The sequence below is a fragment of the Gossypium arboreum genome, chromosome 6, assembly GCF_025698485.1.
Source record: "Gossypium arboreum isolate Shixiya-1 chromosome 6, ASM2569848v2, whole genome shotgun sequence".
NCBI classification, from domain to species: domain Eukaryota; kingdom Viridiplantae; phylum Streptophyta; class Magnoliopsida; order Malvales; family Malvaceae; genus Gossypium; species Gossypium arboreum.
The window spans coordinates 1,476,141-1,500,066 of NC_069075.1; the positions used below are offsets into that span (position 1 = coordinate 1,476,141).

A 23,926-nucleotide genomic window follows, 5' to 3' on the forward strand; every position below is an offset into this window, starting at 1 on the left:
GTTTGCCTTAGTTTATTCAGCTGAGCCGCTGATTTCTCCTTGTTCCAGTTGAAGGTGTGGAGAAGTTGGATTTGTCGAAGGCATATCCACTCATTTTGTTGATGACTCCTTTGATAATCATTGTGAAAAAAGTTTTCAAGATATCAAGTTATCTGTGCATCAAGCACCAATCTCGAGAGATATTTCTTTGGGATCATCATTCAAAATGGAGAGAATTCTAAAACTTTGGAACTTGACGGTCCATCACATTCTCAAACTATGGAAACCTAAATTTTGTCACTGCTTATACATAGGGTGTTTAAACTTCTACCTCGTTAATTTAATTTAATTAATCGGTCGGTAATTAAATTTAGTTTAGTTGAAAGTCGATTAATAATTTTTTTAAATTTTAATTATCGGTTTAAAATCGAACAATTAACCGAATTAACTGAACTTAATAATAAAATGTTAAGTAGTTCATATATATATATATAAGATTTTAATAATTGAGCTGATTGAGTCTTGGCTTAATTTTCATTGACATTATTACCAATGCAGGAAGATGTGAGTTCGAGCGTGCTGAAACGTGTTAATCCTTCTATTTAAAGGTTAAAACGGGTTGTAGATAATTCTAAATATTGTATCAACTTAGAAAACTTTTAAATACTTTCACAATTAAATTATATATACATATCAGAATTTAAAACTATTAATGTAGAATAGAGAAATGTTGGCAATAGTATAGATAGCTAGAAATTGCAATTCGTGGGTCAATAAATTCATCAAGTACAATTAAATTATATATACGTATCGGAATTTAAAACCATTAATTTAGAATATTCAAATGTATAATTATTAAATATTCGCAACTAAAATCTAGGACCACTGTCGGCAGTAGTATAGATGGCTAGAAATTGCAATTTATGGGTCTATAAATTGATCAAGTCTCCCTTCGTCCCCTTTACGACACTGGTTTACACTATTTAAGGTAATCAGTTTTCTAATCTTTCTCTTTCATCTTTCAAGCATTCAGTAGAAGTAGAAGTTTATGCATGTTTTCTCATCCCATTCATTTGAAGATGTGAGTGAGAACTACTCATTTTTCACATGTTTATGGAGATGGAGATTAGTATAAAGGAGTCTACCATTGTTCGTCCAGTTGAAGAATACACTCCCAGAGGAAGTCTATGGAACTCCAACTTAGATCTATTGGTTGTAAGAAGCCACGTCCCTACTGTATACTTTTATAAGCCAAATGGTTGTTCTGGTTTCTTTGACACTGGAAGGCTTAAAGAGGCTTTGAGCAAGGTTCTTGTTCCATTTTACCCTATTGCAGGAAGGTTGGGGCATGATGAAAATGGAAGACTTGAGATAACATGCAACGATGAAGGAGTTCTATTCGTTGAAGCTGAAACTAGTTCAGTGTTGGAAGATTTGATTGGTAATGGTGATTTTACTGACAACTCTCACCTTGTTCCTAAAGTCGACTATTCTGGAGGAATATCCTCTTATCCACTTCTTGTGTTGCAGGTAATCCCAATTATTATACAATAATATTTCCTACGACACTTTGTTTTTCTATTTTTGGTACTTAACACAATTTTTCAGGTTGGTAGTTAATTTTTTTTAGGTCTAATTTGTATTATAAGTGTTCATAACTCGAGTTAGGCTAGTTTCAAGTATTAAATTAGGCTAAAAAAAATTTTAGGTATAAAATTAGAAAAAAAATGTTAAAGTTTAGATACCCAATATTATATTAAGTTAAATAATAATAATGGTTGATATTTATTATGTATAATTTAGCAGGTAACTAAGTTCAAATGCGGTGGTGTTTGTTTGGGAGTTGGGTTTCAACATACTTTAGGAGATGGCACATCGGCTATTCATTTCATCAATAGTTGGGCAGAAACCGCCCGAGGCGTCTTGCCTGCCATTGCACCATTCATCGATCGAACTCTTCTTCGTGCTCGAGTCCCACCAATGCCTAAATTCCACCATCTTGAATATGAGCCTTATACTCCGTTGAAGGCTGTTGAATCTGATCTTAAGCCATCCACTGTCTCCACATTTAAGCTTACAGTTGATCAATTGAATGCCCTGAAAGCCAAAGCTGCTGCAAACAGTAGTGGTACAAAGTATAGAAGTTACAACATCTTGGCTGCACATATATGGCGCTGCGTAAGTAAAGCAATGGGTCTCTCAGACGACCAACCTACCAAGATGTACTTTCCAGTTGACGGTCGATCTAAATTGAAACCTCCTCTCCCACCAGGCTACTTCGGTAATGTTGTCTTTGTAAATGCACTCATTGCTCAAGCTGGTGATCTCAACACTGAATCCTTTCTTGATACTATTAAGAGGATCCATGAAGGGTTAAAGCAGATAAACGATGAATATTTGAGGTCAGCTCTTGATTACATTGAAACTGTGTCTGATTTAAGCACTTTGGTTAGAGGACCGTACACTTTTCGATGCCCAAACCTCATTGTAAACACTTGGATGCGGTTGCCCATCTATGAAGCAGATTTCGGATGGGGTCGCCCCATTCATGCGGGGCCAGCAAATGCCATTCAAGAAGGCATGGTTTATATACTGCCAACTCCCATTAATGATGGGAGCTTGTTAGTGGTAGCTCGCTTGGAGATTTCTCACATGTCATGTATTGAGAAACTCCTTTATGAATTTTAGTAAGAGATGTGGTGTTTTGATGTACTCCTTTATGAGTTTTAATAATTATGTTATTGCTTATGCATAGAGCACTGTTGTAATAAATGAAAAATGATCCCATGGTGATGGAGAACCCCATCCATGTTATAAAATAAATTCATAATGTCAAATTTGGTCTTTAATATTTATATCTTTTATAATTTTTTTTACTTTTTAGTTATATTTAAGTATTAATTTTTTAAAAGAGTCAATGTGTTTTCTTTAAAATAAAAATGTTGGTTAAAATATTAAAACTTTAACAATGTTGGCGTCACGTGTGAAGCTAGAATTGTTTTTTTGGGTGGAATTAAATTGCATATTTTTACAATAGTAAAAATGCAACTTTACCATTTTAATAGCTTATATCTTTATAAAATTTAAAGAATTAAATTAAATTTTATCATTTTTGTGGGTGTCATAATGCAATTTTATCAAAAATACTTTTAGGATAAAAAAATGCTTTGAAAAATCACTTTTTTGGCAAAAAAAAATAGAAGCATAAAATTTTAACTTTTCTTAAAAGAAGTGCTTTTGAGAATTAATGCTAAACTGACCTTAAATCAATTTTTTATCATTTTAGGGTGAAAGTATAATTTACCATTATTAATTTAAAATTGTATAAATTATAAAGAGATCTAAATGAAAAATTTTCCATTTTAGGGGGTTAGGCCCCTGCTAGCCCACGACTTCGCCACTGGTTGGCATGGTAATCCGTAATAATTCATGTTTACTTTATCTTGACATAGTACTATTTATCGTATAAGCTACATAAAAAAATAATTTAAAAATTATAAAAATATTTACAAAAATCTACTCCAATGAAACTACTAGGAGGCGTTAATAGAAAAAAAAAAGAAAAAAGAAGGGATAATGGCATGAATGACCCATGAACTTTAGGGTTTGTTCTAATGTGATATCTCTACTTATAAAATGTCGAATTCGGTACCTAAATTTTAATTCCATTTATAAAAGTGGTATTCAGCCCTAACACTGTAAATTTTTACGCTAACATTGAATGCTGACTGATTAAATTGTGTCATGTGGCTCATTATTAAGTTTTGACTAAGAGTTTAGTAGACCTAATCATGAGTTAGATTACTCACCCAAGCTTAAAGGCTTATTCGAAAAGTGAGAGAATTTGAGCAAAAATTAAAGCCCATTTACTAAATTTTGTAGGTGGTTTGATTAATATGAAAAATATTTTATGAGTGGGGGACATGATCTCACACTAGATTTACATTATGGATGAACTTTTCTTTTGTTTGCCTTGGTTTATTGAGTTGAGCTGCTGGTTTCTCCTTATTCCAGTTGAAGGTGTGGAGAAGTTAGATTTGTCCAAGGCATATTCAGTCATTTTGTTGATGACTCTTTTGATAATCATTGTGAAAAAAATTTTCAAGATATCAAGTTATCTGTGCATCAAGCACCAATCTCGAGAGATATTTCTTTGGGATCATCATTCAAAATGGAGAGAATTCTAAAACTTTGGAACTTGACGGTGCAACACATTCTCAAACTATGGAAACCTAAATTTCAACTATATTGTTCATCTACTTAAGGATTCTTGCAAGTCACCTTTGGAATTGATGGTCGATTATGGTGCTCATGAATTGAGTCGAGTTGAGCTCAAATAATGTATCTAGACTAAAATTTTAAGTTCGGGCCAATTCAATCAAAAAAATAAACTTACTTTTTTTTATCTAAGCCTAGCCCACTCATATTTAATTTTTTGATTAATTTTTATTTAATATTTAAAAAAATATAATATACTAAATACATTAAAAATTAAACTAAATTTTTAACATATTAAAAATACATTAAAAATATTTATATTAAAAATACTATTATAAATATAAAAATATTTATATTTTTACACTTTGTGAATCTGCTTTCTGTATCTTTACTATTCATAGCCAGAGCTCTAATGGTTGAAACCCCATCTTCTTTAACTTGATTTGATGTGCATCCTCTTCATAACTGTGCCACAATCGCCTTCCACCTCAATCTGTTTTTTTTTTTAACTTCATTTTTCTTTGACTTTTCCACTTTACCTGACTTTATTTTTAACTCATTCACAAACAATTCACTTTGCATTCACATATCATTCAGTTTCCTTTGTTTCATCTTTCATTCACCATAATCATGGGCAATTGCTGCTCAGTCCAAATTGGTTTAGAGAATTTTCATTCGTGGCTCGGATTCCATTGCTGGCCACGTTAATTACATATGCAAGCTTAAACAAACTCTTCCAACTTTATCTGCTGCTCTTCAATAACTGATAGCACAAAGGAGCGACCGGCAAAGCCGGGTTGATCTTGCAGAATGACAACTGAAGCCCTTTGAGCAAGTTCAACTATGGCTTTCAAGAGCAGAAACTATGATAACAGAGGCAGAAAAGTTGATTGCAGATGGCCCTCAACAAATGAATAACTTGTGTCTCGGCGGTTGTGGTCCCAAGAATTACTTGTCTAGCTACAAGTTTGGTAAAAAATGGCCCAAATGCTTCAAGAAATAAGCGATCATAAGAGTACAGGAGTTTTTGAGAAAGTAGCGGAGAATCAGCCCGCAGCTTCAGTGGCAGTTAGACCTGTAAAGTAGCTGGTTGCTCTAAAATCCACAATCCAAAAGGTATGGAGTTGCATGTGGACAAAGATGTGGGGAACATTGGCCTTTATGGCTTGGGGGCGTTGGCAAGACAACTCTCTTGACCAAACTCAACAACAAGTTCAGCACCACACCGAATGTTTTTGAAGTTGTTATATGGGCGTTTGTGTCTAAAGATTCCGATGACTCATGGAAGAATAAAAGTGTTGATCAGAAAGCTCCAGATATCTATGGGGTGTTGCGCAACAAGAGATTTATTGTATTATTGGATGATTTATGGGAGAGGGTGGATTTGAACCAAGTTGGGATACCAAAACCAAGCCAAGAAAATGTTTCTGAACTTATTTTTACTACTCAGTCTTCGGAGGTATGTGCTGAAATGGAAGCTCAAAAGAAAATCAAAGTGAAGTGCCTGGAAACGGAAAAGGCTTGGGAATTGTTCCGAGACAAGGTTGAAGATGAAACTCTCAATAGCCATCCAGATATTCCAAATCTAGCTAAACAAGTAGCTGAAAGATGCGGTGGACAGCCTCTTGTACTAATTACAATCGGTAGTGCCATGGCTTGCAAGAAAACACTTGGGGAATAGAAATATGCAATTGAGATGTTGAAGCCATGTGCACTGCCAAAATTAGAAAATGAGGTATTCCCGCTTTTAAAATTCAGTATGAAATGTTGCCTCCTATATTGTTGTTTGCATCCCGAAGAATATTGTATTCCCAAAAAGAGACTAGTGGAGTATTGGTTTTGTGAAGGGCTATTGATTGAATTTGATAGAATTAGTGAAGCTCAAATGCAAGGAGACAACATTATCAACTCTCTTCTGAATGCTTGTTTATTGGAAAATGGTGGAGGAGATTGTGTGAAGATGCATGATGTGATCCGTGACATGGCTTTATGGACTACACGCGAGTTCGAAGCAATAGAGAATAATTTTTTTGTAAAAGCAGGGGCCCAATTATTTGAAGAACTGGATGTTAAGGCATGCGAAAGTGTAAAAAGAAAGTCTGTGATGCAAAATAAGATTAAAGTTCTCAACGAAACACCCAAATGCAGTAGCCTTCGAACCTTGTTTCTTAGCCAAAATAAATTGAAAGTGATCAGCCATGGTTTCTTACAATTTATACCTCATTTAACTGTTTTGGATTTGTCAAGAAATAGAGGATTGCGATCATTGCCTGAGGGAATTTCAGAATTGATTTCACTAGAATGTCTTGATCTATCTTAGGGTGCATTTGGGGCGACGGTGCAGTGCGGTGCGGTGCGTTAAGCTTAGCTACAGTATCTAATCTCACCGCCATCGTTGTTTTTACACTAACAGCAAGTAATGCGTCGCCCATCCATACTCACCCTTATACTAGTATATCAGAGTTGCCAATAGAGTTGAAGTCGTTGACAAAGCTAAAAATGTTGGACTTGAGTTATACGGAGAATCTCAGAAAAATCCCACAACATTTAATATCTAGTTTTCTCAAGTTGCAAATATTCAGAATCTGGTGGCGGCTAAATAGAGATTATCCTAATGAAAACAATGTTCTGAATGGGGGTAATGAAAAGCTTATAGAGGAGTTGAAAGGTTTGAAATGCTTGAATATACTAAGGATACCGATACACAACATGTTTTGTCTAGAAAGATTACTGAGCTTTAACTTATTTCGATGTTGGACCCAAGCACTTCAACTTAGAGGTTTTAGAGAGCTAGAAGTGTTTAATGTTCTATGCTTAGAAAATTTAGCGTCTAGAGACACTAGAGTTCTCCTATTTTGAAAGTATAGAGGAGATAAAAATGGAAAACCTATATACCTGGGTTTCTTCAAGTATTAATCATACTTCATGCTTTCACACGTTGAGCAGAGTATCAACTATGGGATGTAAAAAATTGAGAGATGTAACTTGGTTGATTCTTGCTCCAAATTTAAGAGTTCCTTTTATATATTTTTGTCCAAAAATGGAAGAAATATTGAGTGAGGAAAAACTTGGTGAAGTTGCATGTGTGAATGGAATTCCATATCTTAAACCATTTCTGAAGCTTGAAACACTTTACTTAAGTTGTTTACCGAAATTGAAGAGCGTATACCAGGATGCCTTACCCTTCCCATGTCTGAAACTTATTCATATAGGTGGCTGCCGAGAACTAATTAAAGAAGCTTCCTCTCAACTCAAACAGTGCAAAAGGAAATCTACTTAGCATTGAGGGAAGCAAAGATTGGTGGGCAAGAGTAGAATGGAAAAACGAAGCCACTCGAGATACTTTTCTCTCTTCTTTCAAGCTTTTGTACTAAAAATTGCAAGGTGATTCATTGTTGTGTGATGCTTGAATTTTGAGAAAATAACACTACTTAATTAGCTGCTTTTTTCTGTTTTGAACAACACTCAAACAATGAGATAAAAGCTAACACTAAAGTGAAAAATAAAAACTAAATAAATATATATATTCAATTTTCTCCTACCTTTTATTTTACCAAGACTTCCAACACTAAAGTGAAAAATAAAAACTAAATAAATAAATAACTATCATAAAAATTTGAGTAAAAAATAAATAAATAAAAAGATATCATAAAAATTTTAAATCAAAATACCTAATTCTATAAAAGTGACAAATAAAACAAACAAATAAATGAAAATTTAATAATTTTAAAATTTTAAAAGGGCTTAATTGCTTCTTCTTCTTATTCTTTTTTAAATTTGTTATCGAGGTCTTCTTGACCATTTAGCCTTATTAGTTTCAAAATTCTTAATTTACTTCCAATAAAAGAGTAGGGGTCAAATTGAATAAATGTGTAAAGGTTGATGGCTAAATTTATTATTATACCTTATATATAAACACCAAAACAAACATCCAATGATGGAATTTTAACTGAGGGATTTTTTTTCTTACTCATCTAATATACAGAGGCTAATTTGCCCATTTTTTTCAGTAAATTAGCTAAAATGCAATCTAAGATATAGTATAAGGGATTTTGTGATTCTTTTAACCTCCACTTTGTGGGTCAAGATCCACTTTGTATTCTATTGGTAAAAAAAAATGCTATTGATTGCTATAATTTGACAAAATTTAAAATTTAATTTATGTACTTAAAAAGTTAAAAATTAAATTATTTTACTCTTTATGTACAAACCTTATGGAAGACTAGGCAGTCTGATCCAAACCATCAGATTGTTTGGATGATCTGGGGTTGTGGTAAATGCCAATGTCCATGGACTAACAGGGGCGAAGCCAGAAAATTTTTTGGGGAGCCGAATGAAATTTTAATTTTTTATAGTCTATATATTTATAATTTTTAAAGGATTAAATTAAATTTTTATAATTTTAGGGGGGGTCAAAGTGCAATTTTACCTTTATTAATTTAAAATTTTAAAAAAATCTAAAGGGCCTAAATGAAAATTTCCCATTTTAGGGGGGGGGCCATGCACCTGCTTCAGTTTCATCATGACGAACAATTAGATAGTGGCCAAATATTGTCCACGATCCCCCTGACAATGCTTCTACATAACCCTCATCATTCTGGAACTTCACTGAGAAGTAGTCGTTATCCAAATCAATGACTTGCAAAGCCCCGCTTAGTCCCCCAAATTGGCTTTGAGATAAATTGATGAACCCGTTCTGTGAATGTAATAGCAGGGATACCATCAACAATCTCCTTTTTGGCATCACCCTCAAGTAATTTAAAATCATCTTCTTTCTGAGTATTCGCCTTCTGGACGTCAGAACCCATCAACAATTTATCTTTCCATGACATTGCAAGATTAGTACCCGAGTCCACTTTCATTCTCATATCATTCACCACAGGATCATTGGAATCCGGCGACTAACTCGACCTACGCCTTACCTTCTTCATAGACTTTACCGTGCTATCACTCGCAGAATCACCCATATATTTTTTTTTTCAAAGATGAAAGCCGTATTTGATATTAGTGGTCCAATATTTTCCCAACAAATTTTATTTTGTTTCTGAAATTAATCGAATCGAGTTACGCTCATCTCTATATCTAACGTGATATTTTTTTACGATATATAAATTAGAGATGAATATTTTAAAGAAAATAAAGTTTTGGAAGCATAATTCACAACCGTAAAGTGGAAAATCATTTATCACCATGAATGAAGAAGTTGATTCGTTTCAATTTTTTTGTCAGTTGGATTAAACGTTTAGAGTTGTGGTATTGTCAAGATCTAACCTTTAGCATTTTAGCATTTTTATCTAAGCTGAGTTTAGGTAAAATTTTAGGACCATTTTTCGAACCAAACCTAAAAAATAGACCTAAAATTATGTTCAGATCAACCCAGTCCATAATCACCTCTAACACGACACAATATTATAATAACAATTATTATTATTATTATTAAAATAAACTTATTTTTTCAATTATAAAAAAAAGTTAATATAAAAATTATATGTTTATTATGATTATGGAAATAAATTTATAATGTAAAATCATGCGACATTATCCTACTAAAATCATGTTTTCTACTTTCTTCATCATGAAAATTGTATTTCTTCATTTTGTTATTTAACTTATTCTAGACCTGTTCATGGGTTGAACTACTCGCCCCGGGTCAAAATTTGTCTTAAATTTTAATGTAAACATCAAAAAATATAATTGAATCAAATAAACATCAAACAAGAATAAGAAAACAATCAACCAAAAAACCCATAAAAACAAAGAATGAAAGGAAACAAAAGAACTACTTAAGGGTCGGGTTATCAACCCATGTCCAAAATTGCCGAAAGACTCGCTTGAAATTTAAGATAGTTTAAGCAAAAATATTATGAACATTTAAAATATGAGTTGAGTTCAGGCTTAAACACTCAATGCCCGAGCTTGACCCGACCTGTTTTAATTTTTATAATATATTATAGTATGTTATGTTATTTTTACATATTATGTAATTTATAACATAAAAAAATCAAATCTATAGTAATATAAATTACTATAATGCAAACATTAAAAAATGTTATCTTTATAAATTGAATCCTCCTCTCCCACCAGGCTACTTCGGTAATGTTATCTTTATAAATGCACTCATTACTCAAGCTGGTGATCTCAACACTGAATCCTTTCTTGATACTATTAAGAGGATCCATGAAGGGTTAAAGAAGATTAATGATGAATATTTGAGGTCAGCTCTTGATTACATTGAAACAGTGTATGATTTAAGCACTGTGGTTAGAGGACCGCACACTTTCCGATGCCCAAACCTCGCTGTAAACTCTTGGTTGCGGTTGCCTATGTATGAAGCAGATTTCAGATGGGGTCACCCCATTCATACAGGGCCAGCAGATGTCAGTCATGAAGGCGTGGTTTATATACTGCCAACTCCCATTAATGATGGGAGCTTGTTAGTGGTAACTCCCTTGGGGATTTCTCACATGTCATATTTTGGGAAACTCCTTTATGAGTTTTAACAAAAAACGTTTACGCATAGAGGACGGTTGTAATAAATGAAAAATGATCCCATGGTGATGGAGAACCCGTCCATGTAGTTAAAAATAAAGGTATAATTTCAAATTTAATCTTTAATATTTATATCTTTTGTTAATTTGATCCTTATTCTTTTATTTATATTTGAGTATTAATTTTTAAAAAGAGTCAATGTCTGTTTTTAAATGAAAATGTTGGTTAAAATATTAAATTTTTAATGAAGTTGGAGACAAGGCGAACCCATAAATTTTTTGGGAGGGTCCAAAATTAAATTGTATGTTTCTATAATAGTAAAATGCAATTTAACTATTTTAATAGCCTATATTTTTATAACTTTTAAACGATTATATTAAATTTTTATCATTTTGGGGGTCAAAGTGTAATTTTATCATTTTAATAGTATATATCTTTATACATTTTAAAGAATAAAATCAAATTTTATCATTTTAGTAGGTAAAAGTGCAATTTTACTATTACTAATTTAAAATTGTATAAATTATAAAGATATCTAAATGAAAAAATTTCTATTTTAAGGGGACCAGGCTCCTGCCAGGCCCCTGGTTTTGCCACTGGTTGGTGTGGCAATCCATGTAATAGTTCATGTTTACTTCATTTTGACATAGCATTATTTATCTTATAAGCTACATCAACAAATAATTTAAAAATTATAAAAATATTCACAAAAATCTACTCCAATGAAACTACTAAGAGGCGTTAAAAGGAAAAAAAAATTAAGGGATAATGGAATGAATGACCCTTGTACTTTAGAGTTTGTTCTAATGTGGTACCTTTACTTATAAAATGTCAAATTTAGTACCTGAATTTTAATTCCATTTATAAAAAGTGGTATTTGGCCTTGTTAATTTTTTTTGCTAACATCGCATTATGACCAATTAAATTGTGCCATGTGGCACATTATTAAGTTTTGACTAAGAGTTTAATAGACCTGATCATGGGTTAGATTACTCACTTAAACTTGAAGTCTTGTTCGAAAAGTAAGAGAATTTGAGTAAAAATTAAAGTCCATTTACTGAATTTTGTAGGTGGTTTGATGAATATGAAAAATATTTTATGAGAGGGGGACATGATCTCACAGTAGATTTACATTGTGGATGAACTTTTCATTTGTTTGCCTTAGTTTATTTAGGTGAGCTGTTGATTTCTCGTTCCAATTGAAGGTGTGGAGAAGCTGGATTTATCGAAGGCATATCCACTCATTTTGTTGATGACTCCTTTGATAATCATTGTGAAAAAAGTTTTCAAGGTATCAAGTTATCTGTGCATCAAGCACCAATCTCGAGAGATGTTTCTCTGGGATCATCATTCAAAAATGGAGAGAATTCTAAAACTCTTAAACTTGACCATTCATCACATTCTCAAACTATTAATGTAATTTCAAGTATACTGTTCCTCTACTTTGAATTTGAAAAATTACATAAACTCGACTTAAACGTTATGGTTGAGTCTTGAGAAATTACATAAACTTGTTTTAAACCCAAATTTTGAATTTGAAAAACATGTGTTTCAACAATATTAATTTTGGCAAATCTCTTACAAATTTTTAAGAAAATGCTCGTTAAAATTATTTATTTCACAAAAATCATTTAATTGATTGCTTAATCTTTGTAGCGGAGATTTCGGAGTTTTAGTTTTGAAAACCAAGATTCTAATTTGATAAATCATGTGCTTTTGTAGTTTAATGATAAAAATACAAAAACCTGACATAAATAAACCAAACCGTAAAGTAAAGCCTGAAAACAGATTTACAATTCCAAAAGTCCAAAATTAAATTAAAACATAAATCGTCTTATTTTATTAACCAGGAAATTAATCCGAGCTCTCGTGCACCGCCCAATCCGAAGTTTGTTGATTACTTGAGAAGCCAGAAAAATTGGGTAAGCTTTCAAAACACAATGTGTAACTCAACCCATACAAACAAAACTAATAGCAAAATCACATAGAAGCTAGAAATCGTACAAAATACACATCATGACTGTAGCGACGTAAAAATTTTAGTTCTCGGTCGCTAATTGTGGCGATTTAGTGAAAACCTAAAAACTGAAGTTTGATTTTTTAAAAAAGAGGAGTCGCCACCGATATTTTTCTTAGGTATGACAGGACACCTAATAAATCATCTTTTTGGAAAAAGAAAATTGATTCCTGAACAAAAATGAAGGCCGATTTTAGGTCTACATCAAAATCAGAGTAAAGTAGGGTTCGGGAGTCGGTTACGCGCGAGGAAGGTATTAGCACCCTCGCGACGCCCAAAATTGGTATCTCATAAACATGTGTTGTCTTGATTTTCAAAAATGCGAGTTCAATGTAACATTCAGTCGTAATTCAATTGAAAAGATGAGAAATTTTAATCTTGTCGGTTTTTTTTTAGAAGGGTATACCGTTTTAACACGAGCCGTCAAATTCCATCCAACATAGCGATGAGATTCGATGGTTTAATGTTGAATCGGTATATTGCCTTGATTATTAATTAAAACATGAAAAAAAAATATTTATAAAGTAAAATTTTAAAATAAATCGAAGATGCAAACTATGACATTATTAATGAAAAATATTAACATGGAATACTAGAGCATTAGAAAAACAATAATAATGATATTTACAAAAAAATAAAGATAAAGACAAATTATGGACAAATACAAAATACACTTAGTAATAATAATATAAGATAATATGTATATAAGGTAACAAAAAACAAAAAAAATATATACAACTAATGATATGAGAGATACATACATAATGTAAAGTTAAAAATAATGTGCATAAGATAGTTAAAATAATATATACATGTATTTATAAGATAAAATGTAAAATGTAATATAGCATGAGAAATATATATGACGATATGAAGATATAATATTAAAAGATACGTATACATAATATATATATAATAAAAACATGTATATATTATAGCACTAAAATACTTACATAGTATACGCCTATTAGAAATAATAACAATGTTAAAAAAACAACTATTAATATTACATACATATACACACATATACATATATATATTTTAAAAAACATAATAATATTAAAATATACGTACATACTATATATATACATATAATATAGTTATTAAGAAAATATATACAATATATAATATTAAGAATATATATACAATACATATGGTATTAAGAAATATAGTATTATAAAAACATAATATATACATATAAGTATTGATTTTGAAAAAAATAATACTAATAATAGTAATAGTAAAATATTAATAAATAATAGATATAGTAATAATAAAAGCGTATAAACAACAATATGTACAAGGAAAATAAAAATAATAAAAGAAAATTAGTAATGCTATGTATACGTAAACATAATATGACAAGAATATTAAAATAAAGTAATTAGAAAATAATAATATGTACAAAAATATATGTATAATACGGTATTAAAAATATGTACATATATGACATAATATTTAAGAATGTATATATAGGATGATATAAAATACATACATGGCATAGTATATAAAAAATACATATCTAATAGTATTAGAAAAAAATACTTGATATATATAAACATATACGATATATATATATTAGAAATGATAATAATATATGTAAAAAACTATTAATACACTACATAAACATGTACATGTATATGTATAAATACTAAATGAAAATCAATACTAGTACTAATAATATTAATAATAAATATAATAATAATAATAAATATATGCATATAATAGTAAAAAGCGAAATATTTAAAAATATATAACTAGATATAATATAATAATATATAAAAATAATAGTGATAAAAATAATATATATATCATGAATAATATTTAAAGCTAAATGAAATAGCAAAAATAATAGAAAATTCAAGATAGATTCGAAAAATTGACGAAAAAGGGACTAAAATTGAATTGAAAACTGAGTTCTGGGGCCAAATCATGAATAAAAATAAAAATGAGGACCCATTCGCAAAGCGCGAATGACATGGGGGACTGAAAAGGGAAATAATCCCTCCCTCCCAAAACGCGCAGCAGTACAGGGACCGAAATGAAATCGAATCAAAATCTTGGGGCAATATTAAAAATAGTAAGAAACTTAATTGCAAGATCATGAAAAAGCGGAAGGGCCAAACGCGTAAATTGCCCTTCCACTTAAAAAACACGCGGATCTTCTTCCCAGGCGGGTCGGGTCACAGGTAACCCTCCCCAAAACGACGCCGTTTTGCGTCTGGGGAGGGTTACCAAAACGCTGCCGTTTTGGACAGGTATTTAAGGCCCAAAAATTTCAGTTCTCATTCATTTTAGTCCTTCCTTCAGGAAAAAACAAAAAAAAAAAACTCTTTGAGGCTCTGCCTCATTTCGATTCGAGCCATAGCCCGACCAGTTTCAGATGGCCATCATTGTAGTCCACGATCGCCGTCGCGAGGCCGCCACCACCGCCTGTGTCCGAAATCAAAAGGTAAATTTTTCTTTTCTTTTATATATTTATGATGTATATATATATATAATCAGCAGATTCGAAAAAAATAATAAAATAAAATGATAGAGAAAACTAAATCACCTTGATCTTTTGCCCTTTTAATTCCTCAATTTCTGGTCTTTTTTCTTTGATTTGATGATGTATTGTATTTAAATGTTGATGAAAGTAATATTTACTAAAAGATCGAATGGTTTTTCTTTGTATTTTGATTGAACTTTTTGAAGAGGGAAAAAAAAAAAGAACCCTTACAATCGTCTATTCCTTTGGCTTTTATATCCCGTTTTCTACACTGTTTGTTTCTCTTGATTGCTATTATGTGCTTCCTTTCACTTGCAGGTATGGGCACGGTGGGCAGTGGTGGTGTTTGGTGTCGGAGGCGGTGGGGGTAGGTTCGGCGCAAGTGGGAAGGGGGATAGGGTTTCTGTTTTGTCTGACTTGGGCTTAGGGTTGGGTTATTTGTTTAGTGGGCTGGTTGATTTAAATGGGTTAAGGGTAATTAGGGTTAGTTAGTTGGGTTTGGATAATAAATGGGCCCCTGGGTTTTAGGTGTTTAGGTTATTTAGGGGCTAGGTTTAATGGGTTGTTGTGGGTAAGGGTTTGAAGTAATGGATAGGTTTAATTTGGGGTGATTTGTTGGGTTTTAGGGGTTGGATTGTAAATGTATTTGTTTGTAAATAAAACTAGGCCGAAATTGTCCTATAACAATGACATACTATGTGATGCAACATAATAATCAGAACAGATACAAATGGTATGAGAAATCATGCGATGCAACCCTAAATACATAACAGATACAAATCCTACCCCCATCCGCTACACACCATCTCTATCTATCCCAACACACTATATAGGGTAATAAATACCCATCCAACCCCACACACCAATAAGTGAGCGTATGTCACTATACAAAAATGTGCAGTCAAAGATGCCAGAAATAATACAATAACCTGCCAAAATCAGATATGGGTGGTCAAGCCACCAAAAATGCAGTCAAAGTGCCAAACAGATGTATGTGGTAAAACCACCAGATAAGCCATATCATTAAACTGCCAAAACTTCTTTCGTCACATAATTATCTCACCCTAATACATGTACAATAATAGTATAACCAGACATTCAGATGCACATAGATAAAACATGCTTACATATCGAAAACATGCCAATGACATACTCAGAATTTTCAGACCAGATGCAAAATTACTACAATTAACATGCTTTCAGAAAATACTTATACAAAGGTATAACCACAGATTCATAAATAAAAAACATGAATATCACTTAGAAAACCCTATATTATTACTGTAGTCAAAAGACACTTTGAAACACAAACCTAACTAAATGTTATAGAAAATGGGCCCACAAAAGCTGGCACATGACCGTGTGGCGTCGACAATGTGGTTTTTGACTTTATGTCATTCACAGATTTTTTCAAGATTGAGGTACACACCTAACTATTTTTCGACACCAACAGAACAATAGCAAATCTTGTAACATCCCCTAACACTAAACCGTCGCCGGAATAGGGTTATGAGGCATTACCGGACATATCAGACAACTTACAAATAATTCACAATTAATATAACTTTTATAGTAAAATTTAATAATTAAGTCCCTATATTAGACTCTCGAAGCCCAAAACACGTATTAAAAGTAGAACGGGACTTGTTCGAGTATTCTGAAAATTTTTTCGTAATTTATTTATTATTATTTTTTTAATAAAAATTTTGACAGTATTTCTGCTTATTTTTACCTAAAACCCCCTGCAAATTTTAAACAAAAACAACCAATACCAATGTTTCAAATTCACCTAACTGATATTTATATTATTAACATAATTTTAACTTAAATAACTATCATAGCATCATTCAAAATTGATTGAAAACTTTATTCATTTAACAACTTAATGTTCATGTGTCAAAATATCATATACCTTTCTTACCATTTCATTTAACCATTTAAACCTTATAATTTATCCTTCACAACCAAAATAATATACATATTCAAGTGATCACACAACATCTATCTACATGCCACCTTTATCCAAAAGAAAAATACATCACCAAGTTGGTGTTGGAGTCGGGAATGTTCTGGATGCTGAGCCGGGACACTTGACTTCTACTAATCTACGCACGGAAACAACCGTACGCTGAGTATGGATATACTCAGTGGTATTACTATAAATCAAAACTATTTAACATTAATAAATTACAAACATCAACCATAAACTTTATAATCATTTAAACTAATTATATATATAATTATATTACCTCATAACTCTTAAATTCATATTTCATTTTTCATATACTAACTTAATTCATAATTTAACTCATACATTCTTTCTCATACTTTTCAATAGTGCCAAAACAATTAATCTCATTTTCAAAATTTCATTTCAATTATTTACCCTATTAACAAAGCTTGGACTATGACAGATACGCGGATTCCATCCAAACACACCAGAATATCCAACCCAAACACATCCGAAATATTATAAATTCTCCATAACACACCAGTATAGTATATCCTCCCAAACACACCAATAAGGCATTTAATGCCTCTTCGGATAAACCGAAGTATATAATAACAGAAACATCTTCTCGGCCGAACTACAAATCTCCTCATCACATCACAAATCCAATGGCATGCCATTTATATCAAATCTAGTCCGACAAGTTAATAGGGTATTTTTTTTCTTTTCCAGCTTCAATTTCATTTCCATAAAAATTTTCAATACTCAATCAATTCAAACATCTATTATCTTAATTCATATACAAATTAATTTTCACACATACTCATATTTAATTTCAAATATAATACTTACCTTACCTTAATTATTCCATAACTATAAATTCAATATACAAATTAATAAATAGTTTGAGTTATAGTAATACAAACCTGGAATACGAGTTTACTCTTCAACGATCTTTTCTTTTCCTTTGGATGCTGTTGCCTCGTTTTCCTTGTTAGCTACGAAAATAAAAATAAAAATAACAATTTACATTATTAATTACAGCATTAATTTAAATAATTAATTAAATTTCTACTCAATTTATGCCTAATTTTAAATTTGATCCTAATTGACTCTTTTATTTGTTTCATTTATTTCATACTTCAATTCTATTCATTTTTCTTCCATATTCATCCTAACTATCAAGTATTCATAATAAAACCCTAATTTAAAATTTTTTTCAATTTATTCCTACAACACAAAACTTATAGCCTAATTTACAATTTAATCCTTTAATTAATTCTAACTTAAAATTCATTCAATTAAATCCCTAATTCATTATTTTGTTCAACATGAACTATGTTCAAGAACCTAAGAACTTTCAAAACTTCAACTTAATTTCAACAAAACTTTGTTCTAAAGCTTCTAAAACATCAAAATTAAGAGAAAATGACTTAATTGACTTACCTTTTAAAACTTCAAACCTTAAAACCCTAGTTTTTTCCTTTTTCTTTTCTTTCTTTCTTTTTCTTCCCCTGTTTCGAAATGCTTCTGTTCTGTTTCTTCTTTGTTTCTTTTGTCTTTCTTTTTATTCTTTTATTATTTCATTTATTTTACTTATTTATTTTATCATTTAACTAATATAGATTATTATTAATTTAATAATTATAAAATATCTACTTAATAACAATATAATTGATACATTTGTATACATATATCTTTGTACATTTGTACACTATTATTACCATCCATTTGTCTTTCTTTTATTTATTTAACAAATAAAAATCTTATAATATTAATATTTAATTAATAAACATCTTTAACTTGAAATTTAAGTAAATACATAATTATAATACAAATGTATATATTCATATTATTACAAATGTCATTATTTAATTTGTTTTTCATACCAAAAATCTTATAATTTAATTATTTAATTAACAAATATCTATAGTTAAGTATTTAAATTACAAATGTACCAATATAGTTTTTACACATATATATTTTATTACCATACATTTATCAACTATTTAATTTATTTAAAACATAATATCCATTAAATAATCATAATAATTATAAAACCATAATAATAATTTTATATAAAATCATGATAATAATTAAATATATATAATACATATATTCAAGAAAAATCTTGATTTTTCTTCCATTTACCGCCTCAATTTGTGTAAATGGCTTAATTGTCATTTTGATCCTTTTATTTTCTATTACTTTAGAATTAAACTTTTACCTCTTATTCAATTTAGTTCTTTTTGCTAATTACTCTAAATTAAGCTAAATTCACCTAATTAAAACCTAATTAGACACACCACTAAGCTCATAAATATTTCTAATAATTATTTTCGAACTTATTTCACTAAGACGGAGGCCCTATAACTCACTTTTCCGGTATCCGTGAATTTTGGGTCATTACAAATCTAGTACCTAGAACGACACCCAACTTACGGATTAGTGATAAAAGCAAGAACCGACCCTTGCTTTCCAAAGCATTTGGCCCAAAAATCACAAGACATCCAATCCTTGTAAACTAAATTATCACAAACCAACCCCTAATATGGGCATTTGATAACTTACTCTTTGAAGAGAAGACTGTCGATACTCAACTTGATAGCGGAAAATGCGCTGCTTGATTCTCACCTAAATAGAATCATACATTAGGAATGATTAGGCGTCCATTGTTACGACAAACCGAAAAATAACATTCTCAAAAAGTGAGCGGATAACACATATCACCGAAAGGAGTTATGATTACAAATCCTATTCCCCCTTTCCACTTACGGGCCATCAATGAACTCCAGAACTGGACGTTAGCACAACCCATTTCAACAGCAGAGAAGAAGGAAGAAAAATATGAATAAAATGAAAGAAGAAAGAATGACCAAGGGAATAGCAGAAAAGAACGCACAAGATTCAAACATAGGACCTCTAGGTAAGCTAAAGCCTTACCACTAAACCAGCAAACTCATTCATGCCAACAATTACCCAAAATTTAAAGATATGTCAGATGTTCTAAGTCGAGAGTTGGAATAAAAATAACAAAAATTAAAGAGAAGAGATTTGAATACAAGACCATAGGAACATAAACAAAACACTTATCTATTGAACCCAAATCAATTTACTTGACATGATTTAACAATTCAAAAAAAAAAATTTAGGCGTTAAAAATCTCCCTTTTTTCAAAAAATTTTGGCCTCGAAATTTACCTAACTCAAACAAATGTGGATATTGTTGTCGAATTGAGTCCTCTGGCTCCCAATTAGTGTGCTCAGCACCTTGATTCTGCCACAAAAATTTAACCAAAAGAATGTTCTTCCTTCTCAAGACTTTAACTTCTCAATCCAGAATCTGCACGGGTTCCTCTTCAAAAGTCAAATCTAGTCTCACCTCAATCCCCTCAAATAGAACAATATGAGATGGATCAAACTGATTCTGTCTTAGCATAGAGGCGTGAAACACATCGTGGATGCGGTCTAACTCCAAAGGCAACTCCAACTAATAGGCAACTAGCCTCACTCGTCTCAAAATCCAATAAGGCCAAATAAACCTAAGGCTCAACTTGCCCTTAGCCCAAATTTGAAGACCACTTCCACAGAGATACCTTAAGGAAAACCTAAGGCCCATGGACAGGTCTATTCTTGGGTTGCCTTTGTCTTTTTTTAACATTTTAGTTAGTATTTCTATTAAAAAGATCATTTCAACTCTTTTTCAAAATATTAATGGTTAAATTTAATTCTTTTTAAAAGGTTGAAGGCCAAATTTAGCTCAAGAAAAGAATAAGCTTCAAATTGACGAAAGATGCAAAAATTAAGAACTAAAATTGACATTATGCCTAAAAAGAATTAAATACACTAACAACCCCTCCAACCCTTAGTTAGACCCAAGCTTAGTTCTTAGTCAAAAGCGTCTAATATTGAAATAAGATTTGTAAATATAAAACATAATACTTTATTCCACCCTCTAACTTTAAAAAAAATTATTTTAACCCTCCATTTAATTTTTTTAATCTTTTTTAGCCCTTATTCTTTTTTTTTGTCAAATCACCCTAAAATGAATGGAAAAGTTAATATTTTTAAACTTTACTGACATTGTATACATGGCTGACACACGTTGGAACATTTTTAAATATTTATAGTGTTCCGTTAACTATAAATGAAAGGGTGCAATTAATCAAAATTTATATCTTTTGGTTATGGATCAAGAGTTATATCACTTGATTTTTGACAAAGAATTATAATTATTCAAGCAATATTACTTGAATAGTTATGTTTATTTAAGAGATATTAATTAAAAAATTATATCTCTTTTGAAGATGTGATTATTCAAAAAAAGACACATATTGAAAGGAGAAAAGATTATATGAAACAGGGATATTATCCATTTCCAATGGTTTTATGCCACCACATTAGTATTCTTATCCTGAATTTCAGAATTTTAATTTAGATTTGATTTTTTTAAGGATAAAAATGCTGAAATTCAAGATGAAAATGCTGACGTGGCAAAAAACTATTGGAAAAGGGATACAGATGACGTGGCATCACTATTTCATACAATCCTTTCCCTATTGAAAGTTATGTTTCTATGAAGAGATATGAGAATTACTATAAATAAGGGTGAGATTTCATTTGAAAAACATACCAAAAAATTCTCAAAAGTTCTTTCTATCATTCCTCTATCTTCTACTATTCTTAGATTGTTCTATAAAAATTGATTTTCTTGTTATACTCTACTCAGTGTTTAGTGGACTATTTTCGCCAGTACAAAACTCAAATAGTCACCAGGATTCATTGTATCCTTAAGGTTTATTTGCTTGAAACTCATTTGCACACCGAATATAGGTAGAGGCAAATAGAACCTTAAAGAAAATGACTTCATATACAGCTTGGCGTCTTGTAATATTGCTTCGTTTTTCTATTTGAGACTTTCCTCATCGAAGTTTCGTTTTAACAATCAACATTTAATTAATTTTTTAAAATTTAAAAATTCAAAAAAATATAAAAACTATTTTTGAAAATTAAAAATCATTAAAATTATTATGAAATTAAAAATATTTTTATTTTTAAAAAAAATTAAATGTTAATGTGTCATTTATGTGATAGGCCACATGTATGTCACGTTAGCAAAGTTAACAAATATTAATGTTAACAGATGTTAAGTCATGGGAAAATGTAAAAAGAATGTCTGTGATGGAAAATAAGATTGAAGTTCTCAACAAAACACCCAAATGTCGTAGCCTTCGAACCTTGTTTCTTAGCCAAAATAAATTAAAAGTGATCGGCGATGGTTTCTTCCAATTTATACCTCATTTAACTGTTTTGGATTTGTCAAGAAATGGAGGATTACGAGCATTGCCTGAGGGAATTTCAGAATTGATTTCACTAGAATGTATTGATCTATCTTATACTAGTATATCAGAGTTGCCAATAGAGTTGAAGTCGTTGACAAAGCTAAAAATGTTGGACTTGAGTTATTCGGAGAATCTCAGAAAAATCCCACAACATTTAATATCTAGTTTTCTCAAGTTGCAAATATTCAGAATCTGGTGGCGGCTAAATAGAGATTATCCTAATGAAAACAATATTCTGAATGGGGGTAATGAAAAGCTTATAGAGGAGTTGAAAGGTTTGAAATGCTTGAATATACTAAGGATACCGATACACAACATGTTTTGTCTAGAAAGATTACTGAGCTTTAACTTATACTTCATGCTTTGTCTGAATATACCTGGGTTTCTTCAAGTATTGAGCATACTTCATGCTTTCACACGTTGAGCAGAGTATCAACTATGGGATGTAAAAAATTGAGAGATGTAACTTGGTTGATTCTTGCTCCAAATTTTAAGAGTTCTTTTTATATATTTTTGTCCAAAAATGGAAGAAATAGAGTGAGGAAAAACTTGGTGAAGTTGCATGTGTGAATCGAATTCCATACCTTAAACCATTTCTGAAGCTTGAAACACTTTACTAAGTTGTTTACCGAAATTGAAGAGCATATACTGGGATGCCCTACCCTTCCCATGTCTGAAACTTATTCATATAGGTGGCTGCCGAGAACTAAAGAAGCTTCCTCTCAACTCAAACAGTGCAAAAGGGAATCTACTTAGCATTGAGGGAAGCAAAGATTGGTGGGCAAGAGTAGAATGGAAAAACGAAGCCACTCGAGATGCTTTTCTCCCTTCTTTTAAGCTTTTGTACTAAAAATTACAAAGTGATTCATTGTTGTCTGAGAAGGAGCAACCAAACATTGTTCTCATTAGGATATTCTCTATTTTTGTACTAAAAATTACAAAGTGATTTTAATATAATCAGCAACCAAAACATCTTGTCAAAAAATGTTATCGCTTCAGAGCAAATTGACAACTTGCAGAGAAGGAGCTTGCCTAACAAAGCTTGCATCTTTGATGACTTCACAGCTTTGGTGTGGTTGCAGCTTCGGTGAGCTGGCACATCTGATAAGCTATGAGTTGAGCTCGCAATGCGGATTCATCGCTGCATGGTTGCCCATCTCGCAATAAGAGAACTGCATACTTTTCCGATGCCCAAACCTACGTAAACACTTGGTTGCGGTTGCCTATAAATGTAACATGAAGGGACATTTGGATAATTATTTGCTTAGTACCAAACAAAATACAACTTAATTATTACACTTGAAATCATCCCAATTTTGAACAACACTCAAACAATGAGATTTGGGGTGCCCGTCGTATATTTTTCTATTTATTCCGTAATTTAAATGTATGTTTTTCATGCAGATATTTTTACATAGAATTGACTCATTGTATAAAAGT

General features: G+C 31.2%; 2 protein-coding genes across 3 annotated transcripts; both read left to right on the forward strand.

Annotated features, from left to right (window-relative positions):
* Positions 1 to 917: 917 nt before the first annotated feature.
* LOC108458265 (shikimate O-hydroxycinnamoyltransferase-like) lies at positions 918 to 2,816 on the forward strand. 2 transcript variants are annotated; one of them, XM_017757594.2, is made up of 2 exons: positions 918 to 1,509; positions 1,783 to 2,816. In XM_017757594.2, the coding sequence occupies exons 1-2, from the start codon at positions 1,087 to 1,089 to the stop codon at positions 2,665 to 2,667; spliced, it is 1,308 nt and encodes a 435-aa protein (XP_017613083.1). In that variant the 5' UTR covers positions 918 to 1,086; the 3' UTR covers positions 2,668 to 2,816. The 2 variants fall into 2 exon arrangements, with proteins under 2 accessions (XP_017613083.1, XP_017613084.1); XM_017757595.2 differs by having other exon boundaries at positions 1,786 to 2,816.
* Positions 2,817 to 5,062: 2,246 nt separating this feature from the next.
* LOC108458749 (probable disease resistance protein At4g14610) lies at positions 5,063 to 6,332 on the forward strand. The gene is made up of 2 exons (XM_017758147.2): positions 5,063 to 5,163; positions 5,314 to 6,332. The coding sequence occupies exons 1-2, from the start codon at positions 5,063 to 5,065 to the stop codon at positions 5,876 to 5,878; spliced, it is 666 nt and encodes a 221-aa protein (XP_017613636.1). The 3' UTR covers positions 5,879 to 6,332.
* The last annotated feature ends 17,594 nt before the right edge of the window (positions 6,333 to 23,926 follow it).

Coding starts and splice junctions, on each gene's coding strand:
- LOC108458749 (XM_017758147.2), top strand. CDS start 5,063: ATGATAACAGAGGCAGAAAAGTTGATTGCAGATGGCCCTCAACAAATG. Junction 5,164..5,313: donor AATTACTTGTCTAGCTACAA/GTTTGGTAAAAA, acceptor ACAATCCAAAAG/GTATGGAGTTGCATGTGGAC.
- LOC108458265 (XM_017757594.2), top strand. CDS start 1,087: ATGTTTATGGAGATGGAGATTAGTATAAAGGAGTCTACCATTGTTCGT. Junction 1,510..1,782: donor ATCCACTTCTTGTGTTGCAG/GTAATCCCAATT, acceptor TGTATAATTTAG/CAGGTAACTAAGTTCAAATG.